The sequence below is a fragment of the Syngnathus acus genome, chromosome 12 (genome assembly GCF_901709675.1).
Source record: "Syngnathus acus chromosome 12, fSynAcu1.2, whole genome shotgun sequence".
NCBI lineage: Eukaryota > Metazoa > Chordata > Actinopteri > Syngnathiformes > Syngnathidae > Syngnathus > Syngnathus acus.
In genome coordinates this window covers 3999486-4023032 of record NC_051097.1, presented here as the reverse complement: position 1 = coordinate 4023032, position 23547 = coordinate 3999486, and the positions used below count along the sequence as shown (strand labels likewise).

Genomic DNA, 23547 nt, shown 5'->3' with positions numbered 1-23547 from the left:
GTAGTTAAAAAACAAGATGCTCATGCCTGAATTCCATCCATCCATTTTGGGGTTAATTTAAATTTATTAGTTCTCCCTGTAGTATCTAAATTACTCTTGCTAAGACAATCTGGACGATGCAAACCTCATGGGAGCAGTTTGGGGAAGGCCCTTTTCTATTGTATTCCATGTCCCAGCACTAAAAGTGAATTATGTCAGTTTTTCATTTCTCTGTATGAAATTCTTAATTGGGCATTTGATTTGTTCGAAATAAGTGGATTAATATGGGAAAAGCAAGTAGCAACTAATGTTTGCCTTCTTTGTTTGCTGTCGTGCAGATATTCCATAAGGCTTCTGAAAAAGTCAGCAGTGGGTGTTTGGCAGAGGATGATAGTCGGATTTTAGTGCTTTTGGCTCGGCTGATCTGATAACTGTGAAGTTTGTCATGGCGACGATGTAACTGGGGTACTGTATGAAACATAGTGTTTGATGAAATGAAGAATTTATTCATCATTTACGCAGACTGAGTGGCAGCCTGTGGAATTTTACAGGGGAGTAAGAGTTTGATAAGTGTGTATGTCTACGTCTGTGTGACACAACTGTGTTACTCCAATAGTGAAGTCACGACCGAAACGTTCCTCTTCCTGTTGCTTCAGCGTGAATCATAAAGAGGATATCATTAAAGAGCTTTCAAGGGACACAAAGTCACAAAATAGTTGCGTGGAATGTACTATATGGGTTCATATCTTATTGTTAGGGATGCAGCAGTAGGGTCTGCGACATGGAAAATATAACAGCCTTGCGAGTTAACAGCAGAAACATTTTCATTCTAAAGAAAACGCACACAGTACCATGAATGTCGTTGTAGTCCAATGTAGGACTATAACTAACGTTTGATAGAATAAATTCTAATCTGACAAGGTCTCCAACTCGTTATTGATTAATTTCATAAAACGATTAATCGTTGGGCGGCTCGGTGGCGCACTGGGTAGCACGTCCGCCTCACAGTTAGGAGGGTGCGGGTTCGATTCCACCTCCGGCCCTCCCTGTGTGGAGTTTGCATGTTCTCCCCGGGCCCGCGTGGGTTTTCTCCGGGCACTCCGGTTTCCTCCCACATCCCAAAAACATGCTTGGTAGGCCGATTGAAGACTCCAAATTGTCCCTAGGTGTGAGTGCAAATGGTTGTTTGTCTCTGTGTGCCCTGCGATCGGCTGGCGACCGGTTCAGGGTGTCCCCCGCCTACTGCCCGATGACAGCTGGGATGGGCTCCAGCACTCCCGCGACCCCCGTGGGGACTAAGCGGTTCAGAAAATGGATGGATGGATGGATTAATCGTTGCTCCTCTATCCCAATGTGCATTGTTGTGAGAATGAAAATATTTAAGGGGCCATGGATTTCCCAGTTCTGTAAAACTCACTAACTCTTAGACTTAGACTTAGACAAACTTTATTGTCATTTTGTAAACACTAGGTGTACACAAAACGAAATTTCGTTGCATACGGCTTTCAACAATGTAGTGGTATTTCGGCTGGTTAAAAAGTGACATTCTATATAAAAATATGAAATAAGATAATTATAAAGTACAAAGTGCAGCAGTGATAAAGTATGTAAACAGTGCACTCCTCACGTGGATTACAAAGAAACGACAAATCCAATACTATGGCATTCAATACTATAAAAATCACAAAAAATCTACCCGTAATATATATATAAGACATGAAATTTATTGTTATCATAGCAAACACAGCAACTAAACACAGAATCTTTAAAAGTTCAGACTCTGATTGATTGTAAATGTGTTTGTTAATCATACAGGTAATGTAGTATTTGGCAGAGTATCAAATGATCTAAGAATACTGCATCCGTAAAAAATGAAATGAGAAATGTATGTATGTCTCAAAAATTTCACCGAGATGTGGGGTGGCCATGGCTATCCCTGGCTACCATTTAGCTCTGGCCCTGATATGGGCAATCTCTTTTTTTTCTCTTTCTTCCCTCAAGGGTTTTCTTGGCAAAATCTGTTCTATGGTGACTGCAGACTTGCTTGGGTGTAACTTGTATAACAATTGACTTTTTACGACAAAAATTCATGAGCCGCCACCCACTACTTTGTTTTTGGTTGATGACGAACGCATTGGACCACAACAATGTTCATGGTATTGTGTGTTTGAAAAAACAAACAAACAAAAAAAAAACATAAATTCCCATTATTGTTTCAAGACTCCGCCTCATTCCTCGCTGGTTACGAGGCTATGAATACAGCTCTATAGTACTTGGCCAAAAAAGGTGTTTCTTTTTTTTTTTTTTTTTTTTACCCAACACATATGACGTCTGGGCATTATGTGCAAAGTGTTGTGCAAAGTTGGCGGTAGGTGAACCATTGTCATCCTCATGATCAAACAGACAATCTGTACACATCACATTTTGAACATAACCACTTCCTCTTGCCTAAAATTACCTTGATTCACATGTCACGCTCCCTGTCACAAGTCTCTGCAAACTAAAAAATCTTTAATTTCATCTATTATATTGATATTTATTACATTGATTATAATGTGGTTAATATTTGGTTAATAATTGTGGTTAATAAATTACATACAGTTACATACAGTCAACTTGCCACTTTCTTTTTATCTTTTGCAAATAAGGCACTTTTTACAGTACCTACATATCATGATGGTTCTTTCCTAGTAGTTTATGAAATAGATTTAATCATGTTGAGAGTAGTAACTTGTTTGAATAATTCTGGTTTTCTCAAATAAACCCCCACAGTGAACACAGAAATACCTTTAATCTGACAAACGTGAAAATTAACCAATAAAAATTAAACATTACATTTATTATTTCAAATACATGAAACAGGCCAGAGAAAAAAATATTTAGAGTATTTTTTTTAAATAAAAAATAGTTTAGACGTTTTCTCAGAGGTTTACAGCATCCAGCTGGATTGACCTGAAATAATCAGTTCCCCTGGTATCGCAAAAACAGAATTTGGTGATGAGTGACATCTAGTGAAAAGAAAAGGGAAAAATATTTCGATGAGGTGTAGCAGGAGAGAGAGAGAGAGAGAGAGAGAGAGAGAGAGAGAGAGAGAGGAGCACAAATATTAGGGGAATGAAAGGAGAAATTACATCAATAATAAAGACAGTGACTGGCAGTTTTGTATTCATAACATCAGCCAACAGAGGGCAGCACGCCCATTCAAAGCATTACAATTGCATTTATCAGAGCTCATAAGGCAGAGTGACTATCCATATCGAGCACATTCTTTTCCAATCCTTCCTTTTCACCTACTCCATTTCTCTTCTCCTCCTCACCATAGCAAAATAATTTGAAACCTGGCAAGATTTGCTACCTTGCCCCCTGGTCTAATCCTAACCCTAATCCATCGTTTTAACTAAATCTCAAATCTGATTCCCTTACTGGCACAAACCTCTGCCTTCAATTTCAGATGACCTGTGCATTATACATATGTATATTTGTACATATATATTATGTAGGTTAGAATTGACTAGATTATGATGAAATCGGCCCAGACAAATATAATTTTAGTACCGTATTTTCCAGACTATAATGCGCACCGGACTATAAAGCGCACCTTCAATGAATGGCCCATTTTAAAACTTTGTCCTTATATAAGGCGCGCCGGACTATAAGGCGCACCATTAATGCATCATGTCAGATTTTTAATCCAAATCAAATCATTCTCCATTTTATTTATTTTATTTCAACTTCAGACGCAACAAATTACTTTATAATCACAAAATAATGATCCAGTCTTTTTGATTCATGATTCATAGTCTTCAGCGGGCCACTTATGATTGATTTCATGACACAATGCTTCGAGCCAGTTTAAATTTAGGAATTTGGTCCATATATAAGGCGCACTGGACTATAAGGCGCACTGTTGGCCTTTGAGAAAATTTGAGGTTTTTAGGTGCGCCTTATAGTCCGGAAAATACGGTACTATCATCCGGAAAATGATATTGCGTCAATTTCTCATTAAAGGACGGTGGATATTTGTTTCACAGACCCTCAGTTTCTCTTTTCATTTGCCCTCAATTGTGGACAAACAATTGAATCCAAAATTGCAGCTGTCTTCAGACATCAGAGCTTGTGCAGACACTATTTGAAATGACAATCATTTTAGCGCATCCTTTAAGAATTTGAACTCAATCAAAGGCGATACCGAAGGGCATATCAATGCTGACGAGCTGCCTGCTCAAGTCCCCCTCTTCTTCCTCCTCCTGCTGATTGCAGCTATCAGCGGCTGCGTGGGCAAGACATTGCCTGATAACGCTCCTCTTTCAAATGAGTACATGGGCTATGAGTTGTGATGTCCCTCGGCCGGTGGGTGTCATTGCAAAAATGCTCTGATGTCTAAGTACATATTGAGGTGGAATTTCAAATGTAGTGTCTTGTAGTATGCAATTTACTGTTACCTATTTGCCCTTCAGGTTTTGTCTTATTTACGTCCATTTTATTTTCCAAACGAAACACTTGGACATTTGACGTATGTCTACATGATGTGAACCTGAGCCAATATTGTTGAAGCATCTATTTCAAACTAGAAATTCAGATTTAAAAAAAAACACTGAAAGCACCACACAGGTAGGTATATTTGTTAGCCACCTCACAGTTCTGAGGTTTAAATCTATTTTTTTTGCAAGGACTTTGGCTTCCTCCTTTATCCCTCAACACATCACCCAGATTAGCATAAACAGCACGCATGGAGTGACTGCCACTTTTTTCTTTTAAAAGTTTTGTTGTCCTTCCTTAGACAAACAACGCACGTGTAAATGACACAGGTAATCATCTCCAATGTCACAAAGCTTTTTTAGCTAATTTCTTTCAAGGCGATGTCACATAGAACTGGGCTCTAGGGCCGTGAAGGGGAAAATTGTTTTCCCTGAGGCTTTGGAATGAGTAGCTTCAAGAAAATAAAGAAAGTAACAACTAGAATATTTAATGTTCATAATGGACCAAAGGTAAATATTCAATTCTGTCAACCGTCTAACAGTATTTTTCTTCATTGTTGCTTTGGTTACAACAGTGCTTAATTTTAAAGTGTCCTTGGCAAGCAGAACAATGTATGTAAAATGTATACGACATCGTGGAGCTCTAATACACAATATTTTGACTTATTTTGATGAGCTTGTTAAATACTGGTTACTTTGAATGATTATGGAGTGGATTTAGTGATCAACACAGATTGTTTGCTTGTCTATGCTATTGGCTAACTTGGTTTGGTGCTTACCAAATTCCTTTGTGTGCTTGTATTGCAGACAGTTCACACCTTGTTATGATCATGGCACATACAATTGCCTGACCTTTGGAATACGCAAGTGGTAGTTACTCTGGCTGTGTCTCCCATTATAGAACACGAGTTGCAACAGTCGAACTTCACGCTTACGATTGCATACACCAGCTTTGAAGGACAACCAATTACGCCCAAGTTCAATTTCAGTCATCAAAATGGAAAAATTGAATGCGAGCGGTGACAGCAATGGGGAGACCGGTTCGCTCATCTCCCGGCCCAGTAAATCCTCAAGATCTGCAACACATCCCACTGTTAGTTCTTCAAAAGGCTCTTTGAGTAGGTCATCCGCCTCATCCAGAGCCAGAGTGGCGGCAGCACTCGCTAAGGCTGAAGCTCAAGCCGCAAGAGCCAGATTAGCCTACGCTGAGGAAGAAATAAATATTAAAATGGAAAAAGCCCGTTTGGAGGCAAGCTTAGGTCTTCTTCTTCAGCGAAAAGAAGCTGATGCAGCTACAGCTAAAGCAGATATGATGGAGTCTGTTGTTGCCTGGTTTAGCATGGAAGAACAAGAAAAAGAAGATTTGGGATTCCTTCCTATTCAGACTACCCCAGAGCAGAAAGTGACTGAATATATAAATAAACAGCAAAGCGAAGCGGAACTCACTCATATAGAAAGTAATTCCTTTTCCCAGCATTATGATGTCATACCAGATCAGGAGAAACAAACTGGCTCTCCACTACCAGTCTTCACACCCCTTCATATCCAACAAGAACCCAGTCAGTATCCGTATGTGCCACATGACAGAGAGCAAGCAAAAACGGTAAACCAGCAAGATGCTTTCCATGGTATACCGCAAGCACAGCAGAGGTTAAACCATTACGACATTAACATTGCAACCAGTGACCTTGCCAGGTTCCTCACAAAGATCCAGCTGATGATGGGAGCGCTGGCTAAATTTGATGACAAACCAGAAAGTTATCTTAGCTGGAAGGTCACATTCCAGACGACCATCGCTGACGTTGGTCTAACGGCGGATGAAGAAATAAACCTCCTCATCAAGTGGCTTGGCCCTGAATCTTCTCAACATGCAACAAGGGTCAAAGCGATTCACTTTAGGCACCCCTCTGTTGCTCTGGGAAGGATCTGGACCAGACTTGAAGAAGTCTATGGCTTGCCAGAAGCTGTTGAAAACTCCTTGTTTTCCAGAATAGAGAAATTCCCAAAATTGTCTCGTAATGACTCTCCCAAGCTCCAGGAGCTCTCAGACCTCATCAGTGAATTGGAAGCTGCAAAGCAAGATGGGCACCTCCCTGGTTTAACTTATTTTGACACAGCCAGAGGAGTGGGTCAAATTGTGGAGAAGCTGCCCTTCTATCTTCAAGAAAAATGGCTTACGGTCGGGTCAAAATACAAAAAAGATTACAGTGTGACATTCCCACCCTTCTCCTTCTTTTGTGAGTTTATAAAAGGACAAGCCAAAATGAGGAGTGACCCAAGCTTCACTATCTCAGCTTTCACAGCAGGCCAATTTCACTGCCACACACACAAAAGGAAAGCACGCAAGCATGCACGCAAATGAAAAGCAACTAAATACAAGATACCATAAGTTAAATTTACCCTAAATAATAGACTGTTAACATATGTTGTCTATTGACTTAGGTAACTTAATTTAATCCTTACCTAATGGCATTCTGTGCTTGTATTGCGGTTTCTCAACTTTTTGTATGACAACAAATCTTGCCAAATATGAGAACTGTTGTTACTTGGAGGAAGTAACTCAAAGTGTTTAGTTGTCTGTTGTTTCCATTACAGAGTGACATTGGGTGCAACAACAGGGCGCGATACCCTGGAGATTTTTTTTTTTGCTGTATTGTACAAGAATAAAATGTCATCACACATCCACTACAGTAGGTGGCAGCATTATTGTCTTTTGTTTTCTTTTTAGGCAAATTTTTTGTCGTGTTTTCTGATTTTCATTCAAGTCATTTGGTCATCAATATGAGAATATGGCTCCATTTTAGCTTAATAGGCAAAGGAAAAAGTTGCAATGTTGATATTTGATTATGCAGACTCAATTAGATTGATTGGTGGGCAAGCATATATCTCAACCTGTGCCTGTGCCTGTGTACTCTGTCGACTTTTTAAAAAAAATTCAGACCCATTTTTTCCACAATAAAGGCACTGATTCTGCGAACAGACAAACATCAAACTTTGAGGGATATTACCAAATATACTGTCATTTAGATGGTTCTGTATATGTGGATGAAATTACTGACAACAAAGATTGACCTTGTTTTAGGTTGAGAGTATATTTGTGCTCTCTGTGAGCCAATGGTGCTTGAGAGTGTTTTCTCTTTTGATACAGAGGCGCATTAAACAACAGCACCAATTTCCGCTCTGGCAACCCGATGATTGCCATCAAGAGTGCACAGACGTTCTACCCTCGACTATTAAGCATTCAAGCTCAGCTCTGTGTGCTATCTGTTGACGGAGGGGTGTAGAGGGTCACAGCTTGGTGGTCAGACGGGAACTTTTGAGAAACGTCTAAAATATAAACAAAACATTAAGAGCAGGGGTGTCAAACTCAGACCCGCGGGTCAAATTTGCCCCACTGTTTAATTATATTTGGCTCGCCAAGTCAATCAATGTGCAACGACTTGGTCAAAGTGTGGTCACTTTTAAAAACAGAGATGTTTTTATTAGCATTCATCTTTTTTTCTAGTTTCTGATTTCAAAACTAGTTATCAGTTTGTTGTGTAGCCTATCCCGTATATAATATGAGACGTTGATAAATTTATTTGGGTTGACGGTCATAATGTCCCTCAGAAGAAAACTATGACTACGATGCGGCCCGTGACGAAAATGAGTTTGACACCCCTGATTTTTTATTTTGACCATGTCCTTGACTCCCACAAATACACGTCCTGCTCTGTTTTTTGCTGGGCTTTGCCTGTTTAATCATCCAGCCAAATTATTATACAAAATGGTGAGAGAAAGCTGAATCAATTCCTTCATTTGGTCTCTGTGGTTAAGTTTGGTTAGTCTTAGAACAAGCCAGTGCACCGTTCCGAGACATGCTTGGTGCGCACTGAAAATGATATCCATCAGCTTGACAGCACAACAGTGGAAATCCCAAAATGGGCGGTGAGTGTACTGTGCCGCCTCACTGAGAATGAATATGGACAGCCGAGTGACTGGGGGCAAACCCGACTGCTGGTCATCATCTGATGACCTTGTGCTGTCTGCTGTGGATAGTCGATCTGACAGTGCGAGGCCTAAGGCTGGAGACGCAAATGTGGATGTGCACATCACCAACCAGCAAGCACACTTGACAGGGGTGTCAGATTTTTTGTCAGTTGGCCCACAATGACTGGAAGGCTTTGTGTACTTTGTGCATCAATTAAACAATTAGTGATCCGCAGTTTGTCATTTTTGATGTTTCAAGGGTGATATCAAAACAATCCCAGCTAATATCCGAATGTTTGTTATGATACAAGCATAAGCCGATGCTGAAAAGCAAAATGATGCAAAATAGAAGAAAATGAAATTATTTTTTTCATTCAGGAAATTGCATATATTGAGTATGAATAAACTTTCTACCTTGAATTACCAACTTGTAGAAAGCACGTTTTATTTATTGGCGGCAAGCTTGTCAAAGAAATAATATTTAAAAGGTCTGAATCAGAATCTTCAAATGCTAGCAGCTGGGAACATTATGAAAATCATTATTTCTCTAAATTTCTTTTTTTTTTAACATTGGCATTAATTTACCATCATATGTAAGCCATCATCTGCGTCATCACCGTTCTCATTTTCACCACCATCTTAGGGAATCTGTAGTGCATCCTTATGAACAATTGTGAGTATGATTGACCATCATTGCTACTGAATGTGCCATTGCACTGATTGGATATTGTGACGGACTTGAAAGTGATTCATAAGTGCAAAGCATCAGGAAACCGCACAAAAAGGGTCATCAATGACAGCTAATGAGCGCTCATGATGGCACCTTGAAGTACTCCGAAGTAAATCAAACCATCAAGTGTTTAAGCCGGAGGCTCCCGCTAAAACCAACGAGAGGGAAAATATCGCTTCCATCGAGAAAAGTACTACCTCATGATAGAAATTCCGGCTCTTTTAAGGGTGCTTTCCTTCGTTAACAAATTTACCTTAAAAACTGCAAAGTGGTCCACCATCTTTCAAAATATTTCCTCAATCACGATTATTTGTATTTGAAATGATTTCACACAGGCTCAAATGGTAGCACCATAAAACATGTATTTGCTGTACTGTCAGTTTTTTAACTCACTGTTACTATAAATGTATAAACAAAAACATGGCTGTAATGTAAAAAAAAAAAAAAATTATTAAGAGGAATGGAAACATTAAAAATGTTCCAAAATTTGTTTCTAATTTGCATTACCAGAATCCAAATGATATTCCTTCCTTTTATTGTCTATGGTTTTAAGCTGGAGCATTGTTCCTTGTTCCATTTTCTACTGGGTTGTCTGGGCGGGTCACCTCTCCCCTCAACCACAATTGGACTTGTGATAACGGATCTTTTAATATTACCCTCTCCAGTATCAAAGGATTGTGAAAGTACCAAGCAGGGATATTGAGTGCGAGCTAAGAGTTGCTCCCTTTTGGCTTGGCCCGGAATCAAAACTTATTAGACCGATAAATGAAAGCTGGACGTGCATTGAAGCGAGCCTTTTTAGTGCCAGTGTGTCATTTATTTGTTCCCTGAATACTGGCTAAATCAGATAGTAGCAAATTTTTCACACCGCCTGCCATCTGTCTGCATCTGTTGACCTCCACCAGCACTGGCACAGTTTCTGTGGACTTTGGTGGCATTGAAGCAGATGTTTATTTCCTCTTTGAATGAACATATGTTTAGTTTTGGTCTTTGGTCCAGATAAAGTGGCATCACAAAGGTCAGACGTGCGTGTGTGTGTTTGACGTCTGCATCTGGCATGCTGTCCCCTGATTCAAATGAAATAAAATTTTCTACATCTGCATTTCTCTTACAACATTGATCCTACATTATTTTGGATGACAATTATTATTGTACAGTAGATACATAAAGGCGTGTTCATTTTCTAGCTCATTTAGACACACAAAGACAAAAAAAGGGGAGAAAAAAAAGACATCCTTGACTAGTTTCCTGTAACCATGGCGATAGGAAGTCATCACAGCACTCCTTCAAGGAAGTGCACTGTTTCCTGTTGTTTTTACTAGCTTCCCTCCAATTGTATGTGCCTGGAATTTTGCATTTAGTACTGGAAAGCTGCACAACCACATGGTCAGTGCACTCGGCGTCTTTAGGGTAAGCTGAGCTTTTGTACTTTTTTCCGACCAACATTTTTTAAAATCACATCTCTCATAATCTAATTTCCCTGGTTATCTAAAGCAGGGGTGTCAAACTTTTTTTTTCCACAGGCCGCATTGTAGTCATAGCTTCTTTCGGAGGGCCATTATGACTGTCAACCCAAATAAATGTATGAGCACCTCATATTATATCCAGTAAAAGCTACAAAACAAACTGACATAACTTGTTTTCAAATCAGACGAGTAAAAACTGATCAAATATTAAAAAAAAGATTAAAAGTGAAGACAATTTGCAATTCTAGTAATGACAGGAATTTGATGGACAATTTGTCTTCACGGGCCACATAAAATGGTATGGCGGGCTGTAGCTGGCCCCCGGGCCTTGAGTTTGACACATGTGATCTAAAGGATAAAGCATTAATGGTGAGACCTATAGTTCAAAAATAACCACAACATTTTTTGTCATTTAATTTTACAGGCTATCTGAAGCTAACCGTTGTGGACAGGATGTTTTATAACCGAGTTCGTTGACTGCTGCTGAAACCTGGTAGTGATGCAGGATAGAGTTGAGGTCGCCAACAGCACTTCTCCCAAGATCCCTCCCCACCTTAAGACAGCTTTGCTGACCACCAGCCAGCCAACCCCAGTCAAAGCAGTTGGCAGAGCCAAACAAGCGATGGTGACAGCACAGCCCCCCGGCAACTTTAGCTCATCTGAAGCAGCTGGCAAATCCTGCTGGAGTTTGGATGCCAGAGTGGTGATGCTTCTAGTGACTCTAGCTGGAGCCGTCATCTTGATGCTTTTGTACAGACTCTTACAAACTCGACATAGGTGTGTATAAAATCTTCACTGCAAAATGTGAATTTCTGCTTTTGTCTGGACTGGAATGAGTAAAATAACAATAAATTATATTTATCATGCACTTTACATTTAAAAAGAATCAAAGTGCTACAGAAAAAGCTTTTTTAAAAAGACCGTTTTTAAAAGTGTCAATCGTATAGATTCGATATGATTGTTGTACTATTATAGAAGCTGACTTTGGGCAAAATGTGGACGACAACCTGGGTTGCACATTAATTCAGATAATCATTCACAAATTGTTTTTGGAGTACCCAAATGCAGAGAAGCATAGATACAAAACCAGGAATTCCAATTTCAAAGTATTTATTCACCATGAAAAAAAGTGTAGAGAGGCCAAAATACAAGATTAACCTTTTTTAACAAAACACGATTCAACAAGTCTGTATATTAACTCTTAACAAAAAGCAACAAGTATGTGTGTTTGACAACAGCAGAAACGTAAGCAATAAACAGCAGACACAGAAGCAATCAACAGACAAGACACCAAGGATCTAAATACAAGCAAAGCGATGAGACCATGAGGAACACCTGAACAAGGCACGAGTAGCTCAGTGAGCTGATTGGTCGATAACCGGACCGGGCTAATGAGAGTAGGTGGGAACAAAGATGAGTGACGCAACATGCTACAGAATGAATGGAAAACATAAGAAAACTAAAACTCCATTCAAGACCAAATCAACAAAAACACATTCACAGAGCGGGAACTAAACTCACAACTCCTGATTACGTTTAAACTTAAAATCAAATTAAACGGCATAAATTGTATTACAATCCAAAAGTTGGCATTACAAACTGGGTGCAGTGTATCAAAATAATATTATCGGCACATATTTGTTGACTACCATCCACTTTTTTCCTTTGAATGAAAATGAAATAACATAAGATGGCATAATTTTAAGACACTAAAAGAAGGGTGGAGTCTCTCCATGCTAGTACGGTATTATCAATTTTAGAATTTTAGATACACCATTGTTTTACTTGATATTGTGTCCAAGGGGCCACATTGACTTTTGTGATGTTCCACAGGCTGAGAATGGCAAGTGCAAGACATGCTCTGGAGTATTACAGTTTCTACCATACAGGCACCTACACCTTCAAACACCCATCATCATATGTGAAGCTGTCCAATGGCAACATACCGCACACTATTCCACCTGTGCAAACTGTCGCCATAGCAACACCTGTCACCACCAGCCCACTGCCACCCCTTCCAGTGTGTCCTCCAGCCTCAATGCCACTGCCCCCAGCACCTGGCCATGCTGCAGTACCTTCCATCCAGAAGACGCTCCCTCCACTGACTCCTCCTTTGAGGCACACCGCCGCACCGAGCCCCCACCTATCATGGGGTGCCTGCTCAGACGTGGATGTGTACTCTCGTATTGGAGCTTACAGGCCCTCCAGCCTATCCAGCCATTCAAAGGTCATCCTTTTCGAACACTCGTCTCTCTGACCTGAGCATATTATGAAGTCTGATTTCCTTCTTTTTCTTCATATTAAACAATAGTTGCTTCAAGTAATTAAATTACTGTATTACTCTCTCTGAAGTGTATTATGATCAAACAGTGGCTCTTTATAGCCACAGAAGACAAAATCCTGTGGGGGAAAAAAAAATAATGCTTGCTATTCTACTCAAACTTTGAAGTGGATGTATTTGGACATGTTTACATTATGCATGTGTGCTTTAGTGTCTTCCTTTTTTAAACACTTAAGTTTTTGTGTAACTAATATTTGAGTGCGCAAATAAAAATTTGCCCTTGTAAGTAAACTTTTACAGTGTTAAATATTTTTCTGTTGATGATAACTGAAATTGAAAACTGCTTTTCTTCTTGCCTATCTATTAAGGTGCTGCTAAAATATTGTCAAATACCATATAAAACTACCCCCATTATTTATTGTTGGCTCTTTTGGAAAGTGTTATATAAATCTAACCTCTACATACGTACCTCCCTAATATTAACAAGATCTTCGAAAGTGCATTTTCGTGCACGACGCATTATTTATTATTGCTTTTCTTTAAACTCCTTGATTCTCAGAAAGCAATCTTTACTCCTCTCATTTCCAAAATACATTTGGCGAAAGCAAATGGCAATTGTTATTCCCAACAACCCTTTCAAACTGGGATGCAAATACTATGCAAATAGCGTTGATCAAGACAGCACAAAGAAACCAAATTTGAATGTGTAAACACGAGTATAGTTGGAAGAGACGATAAAGACTTACTGGTGAGTCAAAGTAAAAATGGTGCCATTGACTCTTGGATTATAACAAAAATATACAATAGTCATGATATTAAAAAGGGACCACACTACAGAAAATGTTTTCTTCCCATCAGTTCAGGTCAATCTGAGGCATCAATGGCCAATTAACTTTGCAAAGGGGGTCACATGAGTAACTCACTGATAGCAAAAACCTCTTTTCCAAGAGGTCAGGAAATACATATTTACTACGATATGAAAACAAAATCACACTGTTACACAATCAGCTCTTACTAAGCAATCATCATACATTTTTCAAAGACAAATTTGAACCAAATTTAGAAGCAATTCCATTGTCACATTTGTTCCACCTTCCTTTACACTAGACAGGAATCTGTCTGAATAAGTTCCGGCAATGATGACTTACATTGTCACGGAGCCGGATGGAGCATGGTGACCAAATGCAGCTTGGACCAGGGTTTATTGGAGAACTCAAAGACAGACTATAAGAAACTCGACTAGGGAGAAGACTAATTGAACCAACAGACAAGATAAATACAGGCACGACAACGAGAGCCGAGACAAGAGACGAGAACAATCCGACAGGGGTGTGACACGCAGACAGGACTTATATACGCGACAGGTAACAAGAGGCAGGTGACTGTGATTAGTACATAGATTGAGAGTAGACACAGGAAGGGAGGGGCGAGCACACAGACACTGACATACATCACATCCAATAACCACGATCCATAAAAGTGTAGATTTACGTACACTAAAATCAGGCCAATTGTGTAGGAAAGCAAAATGTTGCTAACATTAGCACCACTGCTGTCATTTACGTTGCTTTCTGGTGCATTTTTTTGGGAGTTGCTAAAGAGGTCAGAAAAGTCACTGAAAATAGCAAAAACGTCACTTGGTTGGCAACAACACAGACCCCAGTTGTAGCAATTGCTTTTAGTTGGTCTGTCTGTCCCTGTCCCAATAATAGATACATAGCAAAGATATATTTGTTTTCCTCTTATGTCGTTAAAGTGATGCTCTCCGTTTTCATCTTTCATCAGTGATGTATAAAAGTTGCAAAACACAGGAATTACATGAAAACTTGTTTCTGCCAAAGGCTGTATTACATCTTTCAGTACAGGCATTGCTTCTCTGCATGAAAAACAAATGAAAGAATAGAAAATAATAGACTTGTTTATTGTACGTGATGGCTGCCAGCTGTGGGCCACTCAAATACACCTCTGTATGCTTGTGTTGTACCAGGCCTTTGATCAGGTAATTGCCCCTTCGGCTCCCGGAGTTTGCATCTCCCATATGTTGCTATGGCAACCACCTCTCCAGCATCCGTCTGCTTTTCAAGATATATTGTTTGTTATGAGATTGAGAGTGACAGAGAAAGGGCATTGGAGACACACCCTGACCCTGAAGATCTTTTGGGGTGCACTGGTGATGTATGTGACAACAAACAAAAAAAAGAAAATACATGTGCCATTGTTTCTACAATCCATGCACACATAACTCCTGTGCCATGAGGCGCCACGTCAATCATGTTACTATATATATATATATTTCGTTGTACATGTGTGACAATGACAATAAAGATCTATTCTATTCTATTCTATTCTATTCTATATATGTGCATCTCCATGGGGATGTTAAAAATGAGAAAGCTTCAAATACAAATTTTTAAACCCATTTTTCTTTTCAAGCCGTGGTGTTAAAATAAATTACCGTGTCAGGAAATAAGTGAAACAAACCTCATGGACGCCTGATATATGATATATACAATTATATATTTATATAATAGGGGGTTGAATTCCTATATTCAGCAGTAAATAACCTCAAAGTATAGTTGATCTTGTCATTTGTCTGGCAGTAAATTACCTGATGGGATTATATCTAAAATATTTAACAAAGTGAGGCTCTTAAGGAACGACAAAACGTCATTGTTTTTAATGCCAACTGTTTAATTCAAGTCTCACAGATGAACCCAGAAGACATCAACAAGTTTTCATATGTATGTGGATACGTTCAGTCTCACTTTTTAGATACAGAATTTAAAAATGGTGGTCTGTTAATTATAGAGTGTATCTTTATTGAGCATTACAGAACAAGATGATGACCATGAAGGTTTATCAATGCACATACCTCAGGTAATATTTAACACTGCATGGTGATGGTTGAGTCGAAGTCAATGTGAGTTTTTGTCAGGATCGGTACAGCAGAGTAATTTCAGGGCAGCTCCTGTCAGGATGGTGCTATTAAAAGAAATTCATGGTCTGCAGAAATGACACTTGATGATTTTCTTAAAAGCTCCCTGGAAGTCTTTGTTGAAGTAGGCATAAATGATGGGATTGAGCAGCGAGTTGGAGTAGCCCAGCCAGTTGATCACATCCTCCAGCCAGCGGGGCATGTAACACGACTCCTGGCAGAACGGCATGACCAGGGCGACGATAAAGAAGGGTAGCCAGCAGAGGATGAAGGTCCCCATAATGATGCCCAGCGTCTTGACTGTTTTGCGCTCCCGAGCCAGGGCAATCTTCCTCTTGGCCTCGGTCGCCTTCTCGTGTCTGCTCTCGAACAACGGCATGGGGCTCGGAGTGTTTGGAAGCGGGAGGTTGTCTTTGAGGCTGCTGTGAACCTCGATGATCTCCAGAGATTCTCCGTCCTCGGCGTGCTTCACCGCGCCGTTGACGCACGCCACCGGCGGCCGCGGTTCCACGCTTCTTTTCCAGCTTTTCGTCTGCGCTTCTCTGGGTGTCTTTTTGTGGAAGAGAGCGGGGGATATAGCCGAGCAGGAGTCAGCCACTTTCTTTTTTTCGCTTTTACGCACAGTCCGTCTGATGCGGAACCTGGCTGCTTTAAATATCCGCCCGTAGAGAACCAGCATGAGGATGAGAGGGATGTAGAAAGCACCAAACGTGGAGTAAATGGTGTACCAGACGTCTTGCCTGATCTTACATTGCTTTGGGTTCTTCCTGTATTCCTCCACGCTGTTCGGCTGGGAGCGCATGATCAACATAGGCGGCACCGAGATGGAGAACCCAACCAGCCAAGTGACGCTAATCAAAATCGCTGCTCTCCGAGGTGTCCTCTTCTTCATGTAGTCTATGGGCTCGGTAATGGCCCAGTATCGGTCCAGAGCGATGGCGCACAGGTGCAATATGGACGAGGTGCAGCATAAAACATCCAACGAGATGAAGATGTCACACGGAATTTGTCCCAAAGTCCACCTGTTTAAAACCTGATATAGTGCCGCCATGGGCAGAACCAGCACCGACACCATTAAGTCGGTGACAGCAAGAGAACCGATCAAATAGTTGGCCACATTCTGCAAAGAGCGCTCCAGGGCGATGGCAGCCACCACACACGCGTTCCCAAATATTGCGCACAGGATGAGCGCACAAAGGAGTAAGGAGGTGAGGATTTGGTAACTCAACCTCACCTCATCCTCTTTGGCTGCTTTAGTGGTTTTGTTTAAAGGGAGGTTGAATTGAGACAAGACTGTCGTGTTGTTTGCGTCCTCCATGCCGGCTTGACAATTAGAGATGCTCCTCGTTGGCACAGAGCGCTCTGTTCCACTTTGAAGAGCACATAGCGGACTACTACTGTTTGAGGCTCACGGTTTAGAGAGATGGTCCTTATTTATACCGGTGCGTCACTGTGGGTGAGGGTGCAGGGAGGATGCTTGTACCACAGCAGTGTGTCGCTGCTTTTGTGGATATATTAACGTAAACACTCATACTTTTTGCTTTGCTTTCCCCAAGCTATTCACTGCCTATTTGGTTGCACTCGTACACAAACTGCAGATTTTTTTTAATTATTATTTGACTCAAAAACAATATGCAAAAGGGATGTATGTAAATTTAAGACATTGAAAATCATTAATCCGTGCAAACATTCAGTATACACAAAATGTAAATCTAATATTACATGGATCTCTGTCTGTCTGTCCGTCCGTCAGAGTAATTTCCTGGGAATGTAAGTGATCAATATAAAAATGTAAAACTTTGCAGTTAATTTATTGTTCTTGGTATTCATTTGTTTCCGACCTTGTTTATTAGTTGTTGGTAGGGTTAGGGTTAGATATAATTAACAAGTTGAGTATCCTCACATATAAATGTATTTTATAGTTTGAGGATAAGCGGTTCATAAGGTAAATGAAGAATGGACATTTCAAGGTAATTTGATCAAATTTCAAGTGTGCATCAAATGAGTGGCCCTTCGCATTCATCATTACCCATAAAAAGTAGATCTTAATGTCCTCTTTTGGATACCTTACGGAAATTACTGTCAATGTGTAGCGGCAAAAACTGAACAGAATTTGTATTTTGTCCTATCCGGCCTGCCGTAGTACCTCAGCTCTTAAACAAGAAGTCCTCCGGAAGAGTAGTGTTTCTTTCCGAGGCAAAAGGTATCTTAGATTCAATTTCTTTATTTTAAACTCAGATTAGACCGAGGACAAGTTATGCGTCAACATGTTTTGTTAACGGAGCCAAGTTTGAGGATATTGCCTTTCTCCTCATGATACTTGGGTAATGCAGAGGTGTGTAATTAATCATAGCAAAGTCTTCAAACGTAAACATTGTTGTGCGTAAGGAAACATTTGACGTTCTGCTACCCAGAGTTTCTTATGAAGTACTGTCAATTTTAGCCTGAGTTGGGAAGTTGCAATCATCATTTAGATGGAGCCTGTAACCGGAATTGTAAAGTATTTAATGCGTCTTCATTTGCAAATATTTACTGTTGTTTTTCAGCACTGACGGAAAAGGTTGACTCCAAACCGATTAAAGACAGCAATGCTTCGCTGTAGGAAGTGCCGGAAGGTTGTCATCGAATGTCTGCAAGAGGTGACTCGCATTATCATCACTTGATTTGTTTTCTGAGAATAGTAATTTAGTCAGTCCTAAGGTTTCCATCAAATTTTTGTCTTTCACTTATCACATGTGTCAAACTCAAGGCCCGGGGGCCAGATACGGCCCACCACATCATTTTATGTGGCCCGCGAAGAAAAAGTGTGCATCAAATTCGTGTCATTACTAGAATTGCAAATTGTCTTCACTTTTAATAATATATATTTTTTAAATATTTGACCAGTTTTTACTCGTCTGATTTGAAAACGAGTTATTTGTCAGTTTGTTTTGTAGCTTTTACTGTATATGATATGAGGTGCTCATACATTTATTTGGGTTGACAGTCATAATGGCCCTCCGAAAGAAGCTATGACTACAGTGCGGCCCGCGAAAAAAACGAGTTTGACACCCCTGCCTTATCAGAACCCCAGTACCACACACGTGTACGTATCCACTGCAACTTGGCACTTAGTAGTTGGACGTTCGGTGTCTTGCCCAAGAATACATTACCACGTGAATAGTGCCAACATCATGCTTATAATTAAATAAATTTTGGTGTCATGATTGATAATAGCATCTGTAATTGCAGAGTGTAGCGTTTGGACAACTTAGAGTTAATCAAGTGTGTTCCAGCAATTAAAAATAATGCTAACAATTACAAACATGGGGTCAGGTCTGTCTGAGCTCAACAAAAAGATCAACAAGATAATGGAAAATCATCACGGGGGAAACTTAGTTGTGCGATCGGTAGGCGGGTGCTGCCTGCGGTTGTGGACCGTGCCCGGTGTGCTTTCAAGATTGTGACTCCAAATCTCAAAATTGATGAACTGTACTGTTGTATGAAATCAAACTGTTAAAACGGGTTATAACAAAATAACTTCATGGCCGTATACAAAACAAATTGATGCAAACGTCTATTCGCCATTGCTGTATTGAAAACAAATGTTACCTTGGTCAAACCTCCAGTAAATATAGGTATTGCTGTATTCAAATCGTATGTCATATCAGTCAAATGTTGGTTCTTTGTTTTCAACTTTTTATTCAGTTCCAGTTAATTTGTTACAAGCTGCATTCAAATCACATTATAGTAGACAAAGCTTAAATTGTGTGTCTGGTAGAGATACCTTGGTTGTAATCAGGGACGGGACTAGATAAGCAAAATATATTCCCCCTCCCTTTTCGACAAGTCATGTCAAACAAATGTGAAATGAATTTGTAATAAGTATGTTGTTTATGTACTCTCCGAAATAAACAAATCAAATCATGTTGAAAATGTCCTGTCTATTGTATGTTTGCAGGTTGAGGTCACAGATGAAAGTTCAGAGGTGGCTTGCACCATTTGGCACATGAATGTTGACACGCTTCCAGAGTGGATACGGAACTCATTGCACTTGGTACAGTGCACAAGTCATCTAGAGAATGAATGATTTTTAAGTGATGTTAGTGGAGAGCTAACTTAAAGTTGTGTTTCTCCAACCTGACGCTTTCTTTTTAGGCCCAGTGGACTGCAGGGAGGCTGGAGTGTCAGAACTGTGGGGCTCGTCTGGGAGGCTTCAACTTCATCCGTTGCAGTCAGTGTCCTTGCGGCCGAGACGCCACAATCCACCTCAGCAAATGTCGCGTCGACCACGACCACAAGCAGAGCCTTTTCCAAGTCCAGCCAAGATGGTCGAGGCCAGACAAGAGGCCGCAAATGACAGAGGGCTCTGAGTATAAATACGAGAGCTTGGAATTGAACAAAAGTAATCGTTTACAGCTCAACACTGTTGATCACATGCCCCTCCCTGACCTCGGTGTATCCTCACAAGTAATGTCAGAAGGTAAGAATGCACAATTTATGAATTCCATCTTTTTTTAGTACACTTTTGAGGAATGCTTCGATTTGACTCTGGTTTGTAAAAGACTCTCCAGATGGGTCTATGCTGTCCCCTATCTTGTGTCCCATGACCAAAGATGATGACGCCACCTTCAGTGCTGTCACTAGCAGCTCATCTGTCTCCGCACTAAGACAGGCGCCTCTGGAATGTCAGATACAGGCGCCTCAGGAATGTCAGATGGTGCAAACTGAGGAAAATGAAGGGTCATCTGCTGAAAATGCCCACGAGGATATTTCACTGTCCCTCAGAAGAACGCCCTTTTCTAATAGTTCAGCCGAGCAGGAAGAGGAGATAGTGGTATGTTACTATATATTGTCAAATATAAATTTACTTGGAGCGTATATATTATTTGTGCAATCATATGCAGCCTGGATCCTCTCTGGCGTCCACATCCTTACACAGACAAAATAAGAGAGAGAAGAACCACCTTAAGAGCCAGCGAAGGAAACAGCGGCGCCGGGAAAAATGGCTGCAGAAGCAGGTGAGGGGAAAGTCCACACTGATGTTACATGTTGCAATATTTTTACCTGAGTTTTAATGGCATTTTCTATTGGCAGATTTTCTTAATTGTGTTCTTATTTTGCAATTCCTGGGCAAAAACAGGGTTTTGTGGTTTACTATTTTACGAGGCGGATTTTTGACTTGTTTTAAAAGTCCAGCCGTAAAATGGCTTAATTCATTTTGAGAATTCGCCATTCAAAATGGTGAAACAATAAGGTAACAATAAAAAGATCAATTTGACTTTTAATTATATTTTTAAAGATATCTAAACTATTTGTGTCATTTAAGTGAGAGGTCTATTTAATTATTTTTCAAGCCTATTTTAAAGAATAACTAATTAATTGATATGAAAATATCCTATACTGAGTACTGTATTGTTTGTCTAGGCCAGCAATTTGAAGGATTTGATGCTCAACGGTGAAGAAGCAGAGGAGGAAGACAGGCAAGGCCTTACGTGTGCAGTGTGTCTCGACATCTACTTCCGCCCTTACAGCTGCCAACCCTGCAGCCACGTCTTCTGCGAGCCGTGTCTGCGCAAGCTCGCCAAGAACCGAGAGGAAAACACGCCTTGCCCTCTATGCCGAGCCCTCATCTCGCACACTAAATTTCACACAGGTAAACAATGTCCAGAACCAGAATTTATTTGAAGAAGGTAATTGAATATTTTTAAGAATGTGTACATGCTTCAGTCTTCATTGTGGAACTGGATAGGACATGCGTGTGATTTGAGTTAGTAGCTTGGCCGCATGTCAAATTCGACTCGTAAGTCAAGGCACCACTTCCTTCTTTTTCAGAGCTCAGCCAGAAAGCAGAATCTTCTTTCCCGAGAGTGTACCGCGCTCGCAAGCAGTACTTCCAAAATGCCTCATGTGTTAAATGGCCTCTGCCCAGCTGCCGCAAAGCCTTCTGTAACTGGTGGGGTGGGTCTCAAATCCTGTCACACACATTTATTTGATATTAATAGTAACCCTGCACTTTTATAAGCATCAAACCAATCCAATTAGTGTTTGGGCGGCCAAGTGGTTAGAACATCTGCCTCGCAGTTTTGAGAGTTGTAGGTTCTGCGAGTGGATGATGATTTACCCATGAAAATTGGTGGTGAGATTTTCTTATGTAAAATATGTCCTCAGTATATGCTCAGTAAAGGTTGCCAAACACAAAAATTCTATTAACAGAAATTTGTCGTAGCCATGATTTTCCTCTTCAGAGCGATCAAATAGATTATCACATCTCGCCGTGATGTATTAAGTGAGGTAAAAGTTCAGGCCAGGTCACGAAGCGCAAATATCAAGGCAACTTTGTGAAATGTAGCATGCCGTCGTTCTTACCCTAATGCACACACTGATGCTGAAGGGTGTAAGATAAGACAAGGACTAAAAAGGAATTGTCACAAGAAGGTCTTGGGTTCAACGCTGAGCTGGGCTGGTGAATCACTTTGGGTGCCCCATTGCCATTTGATCTCTTTCCTTTCAGGATATAGGAGGAATGCCGAGAGGGCTCACACAAGCTGGCATTTCGCCCACGCCTTCACGCTGCAGACTTTCCACCTCTCAGACGTGTGCGGCTGGTTTTTTGATATCGTACTGGCCATGGTATACACCCCTTACCCAGCTATCTGGATGCTGACTTTCCTGTTCCTCGCTATGTCCATGTATTACCTGTGTATTTAACACGTGGAAGAGAATTCAATAGTTTACAAGGAACTTTACTGCTCTATTTTCTTTATTAAGGAACGTTTTTATTCTGTTTAACGGCATGGCTGAATCCTGCCATAAGTTAACCTGTTTGTTTTAGTGTTCATATTTCTCAAAAGATATGGTCTGAAAATGTATATAAATTTTACAATTCAGTGGTTTCACATTTGTTGTTGTTATTTTAAGACAAATCAGACAAAATTAACAGTGAGAGATGGTTAGAAATTGGTAATCAAAAGCATAAACAAAAATGCAATTCTGCAATATAGCCTATAGTCAATATTGCAGTCTAAGTGTGCATGGGTGGAGTTAGTGTAAAATAGAGCAAGAATGATCTCCACTTGTGCATCATGTAGTCAACCACTGTAAAGTGGGCACTTCAAAATCACCTTCACTTCGCGCAGCCCAACTAGTCCAAACACAGCATTCTGATTAATAAAATGTTTCTGGAATATGAGTTAAGCAGTAAAATTTTTATCCATCTCATGGGCCGGTTTTTGACTAAAAATGACATCACAGTTGGCTACATATACACCTGAAACTGTACTAAATTTAGTACATTTAAATGTACTTGGGCCCAAGTAATTTGACTTACTCAAATTAATTAGGTTGGTACTAATATTGGCTAATCTAAAACCAATTAAAAAAAAAAGCCAAACTCGTGTACAGTGATCCCTCGCTACTTCGCGTTTCGTTTATCGCAGCTTCACGACATCGCGGTTTTATTTTCCAAATTAAAAAACATTTAAAAATCAAAATAAAACTTCTGAATTGAGGAAACATGTGTCTAACCTTTAGGGCAATGTAGTATTGCTCCAAATGTTCATTTACATTCCTTTAGAAGTACGTTTTGGCGTGTTAGCACGATCGCGAATTAGCATCTTTTCGCTAACTCGTTAGCCTGCCCAGTACTTCTTGTTTACCGTACTTCGCGTATTTCACTTATCGCGGGTGGTTTTTGGAACCAATTATCCGCGATAAACAAGGGATTACTG

At 40.3% G+C, this 23547-nt stretch overlaps 5 protein-coding genes across 11 annotated transcripts in view; 3 read left to right on the top strand and 2 right to left on the bottom strand.

Moving 5' to 3' along the window:
- Positions 1–23547, top strand: part of LOC119131662 (lymphocyte antigen 75-like) — a 1013224-nt gene that overhangs the window by 563160 nt on the left and 426517 nt on the right. The window lies entirely within an intron of this gene.
- The window catches only part of LOC119131727 (C-type mannose receptor 2-like), a 399366-nt gene that overhangs the window by 114505 nt on the left and 261314 nt on the right, over positions 1–23547 (bottom strand). The gene's annotated exons all lie outside the window — the stretch shown is intronic.
- On the top strand, positions 10474–13185 carry LOC119131746. Its single transcript, XM_037266445.1, has 3 exons — positions 10474–10566; positions 11047–11399; positions 12456–13185. The coding sequence occupies exons 2-3, from the start codon at positions 11122–11124 to the stop codon at positions 12877–12879; spliced, it is 702 nt and encodes a 233-aa protein (XP_037122340.1). The 5' UTR covers positions 10474–10566; positions 11047–11121; the 3' UTR covers positions 12880–13185.
- htr1ab (5-hydroxytryptamine (serotonin) receptor 1A b) lies at positions 15574–17239 on the bottom strand. Its single transcript, XM_037266426.1, has one exon. The coding sequence runs from the start codon at positions 17154–17156 to the stop codon at positions 15900–15902; it is 1257 nt and encodes a 418-aa protein (XP_037122321.1). The 5' UTR covers positions 17157–17239; the 3' UTR covers positions 15574–15899.
- Positions 17908–23009, top strand: rnf180 (ring finger protein 180). 5 transcript variants are annotated; one of them, XM_037266422.1, is made up of 9 exons: positions 17908–18041; positions 18385–18477; positions 19779–19874; positions 19976–20300; positions 20434–20654; positions 20725–20838; positions 21245–21473; positions 21653–21778; positions 22332–23009. In XM_037266422.1, the coding sequence occupies exons 2-9, from the start codon at positions 18427–18429 to the stop codon at positions 22526–22528; spliced, it is 1359 nt and encodes a 452-aa protein (XP_037122317.1). In that variant the 5' UTR covers positions 17908–18041; positions 18385–18426; the 3' UTR covers positions 22529–23009. The 5 variants fall into 5 exon arrangements, with proteins under 5 accessions (XP_037122317.1, XP_037122315.1, XP_037122319.1 ...); XM_037266420.1 differs by having other exon boundaries at positions 20383–20654; XM_037266424.1 differs by having other exon boundaries at positions 20383–20654; positions 21653–21773; positions 22332–22461.

Coding starts and splice junctions, on each gene's coding strand:
- LOC119131746 (XM_037266445.1), top strand. CDS start 11,122: ATGCAGGATAGAGTTGAGGTCGCCAACAGCACTTCTCCCAAGATCCCT. Junction 11,400..12,455: donor CTCTTACAAACTCGACATAG/GTGTGTATAAAA, acceptor GATGTTCCACAG/GCTGAGAATGGCAAGTGCAA.
- htr1ab (XM_037266426.1), bottom strand. CDS start 17,156: ATGGAGGACGCAAACAACACGACAGTCTTGTCTCAATTCAACCTCCCT.
- rnf180 (XM_037266420.1), top strand. CDS start 18,427: ATGCTTCGCTGTAGGAAGTGCCGGAAGGTTGTCATCGAATGTCTGCAA. Junction 18,478..19,778: donor TCATCGAATGTCTGCAAGAG/GTGACTCGCATT, acceptor GTATGTTTGCAG/GTTGAGGTCACAGATGAAAG. Junction 20,839..21,244: donor AAAAATGGCTGCAGAAGCAG/GTGAGGGGAAAG, acceptor TTGTTTGTCTAG/GCCAGCAATTTGAAGGATTT.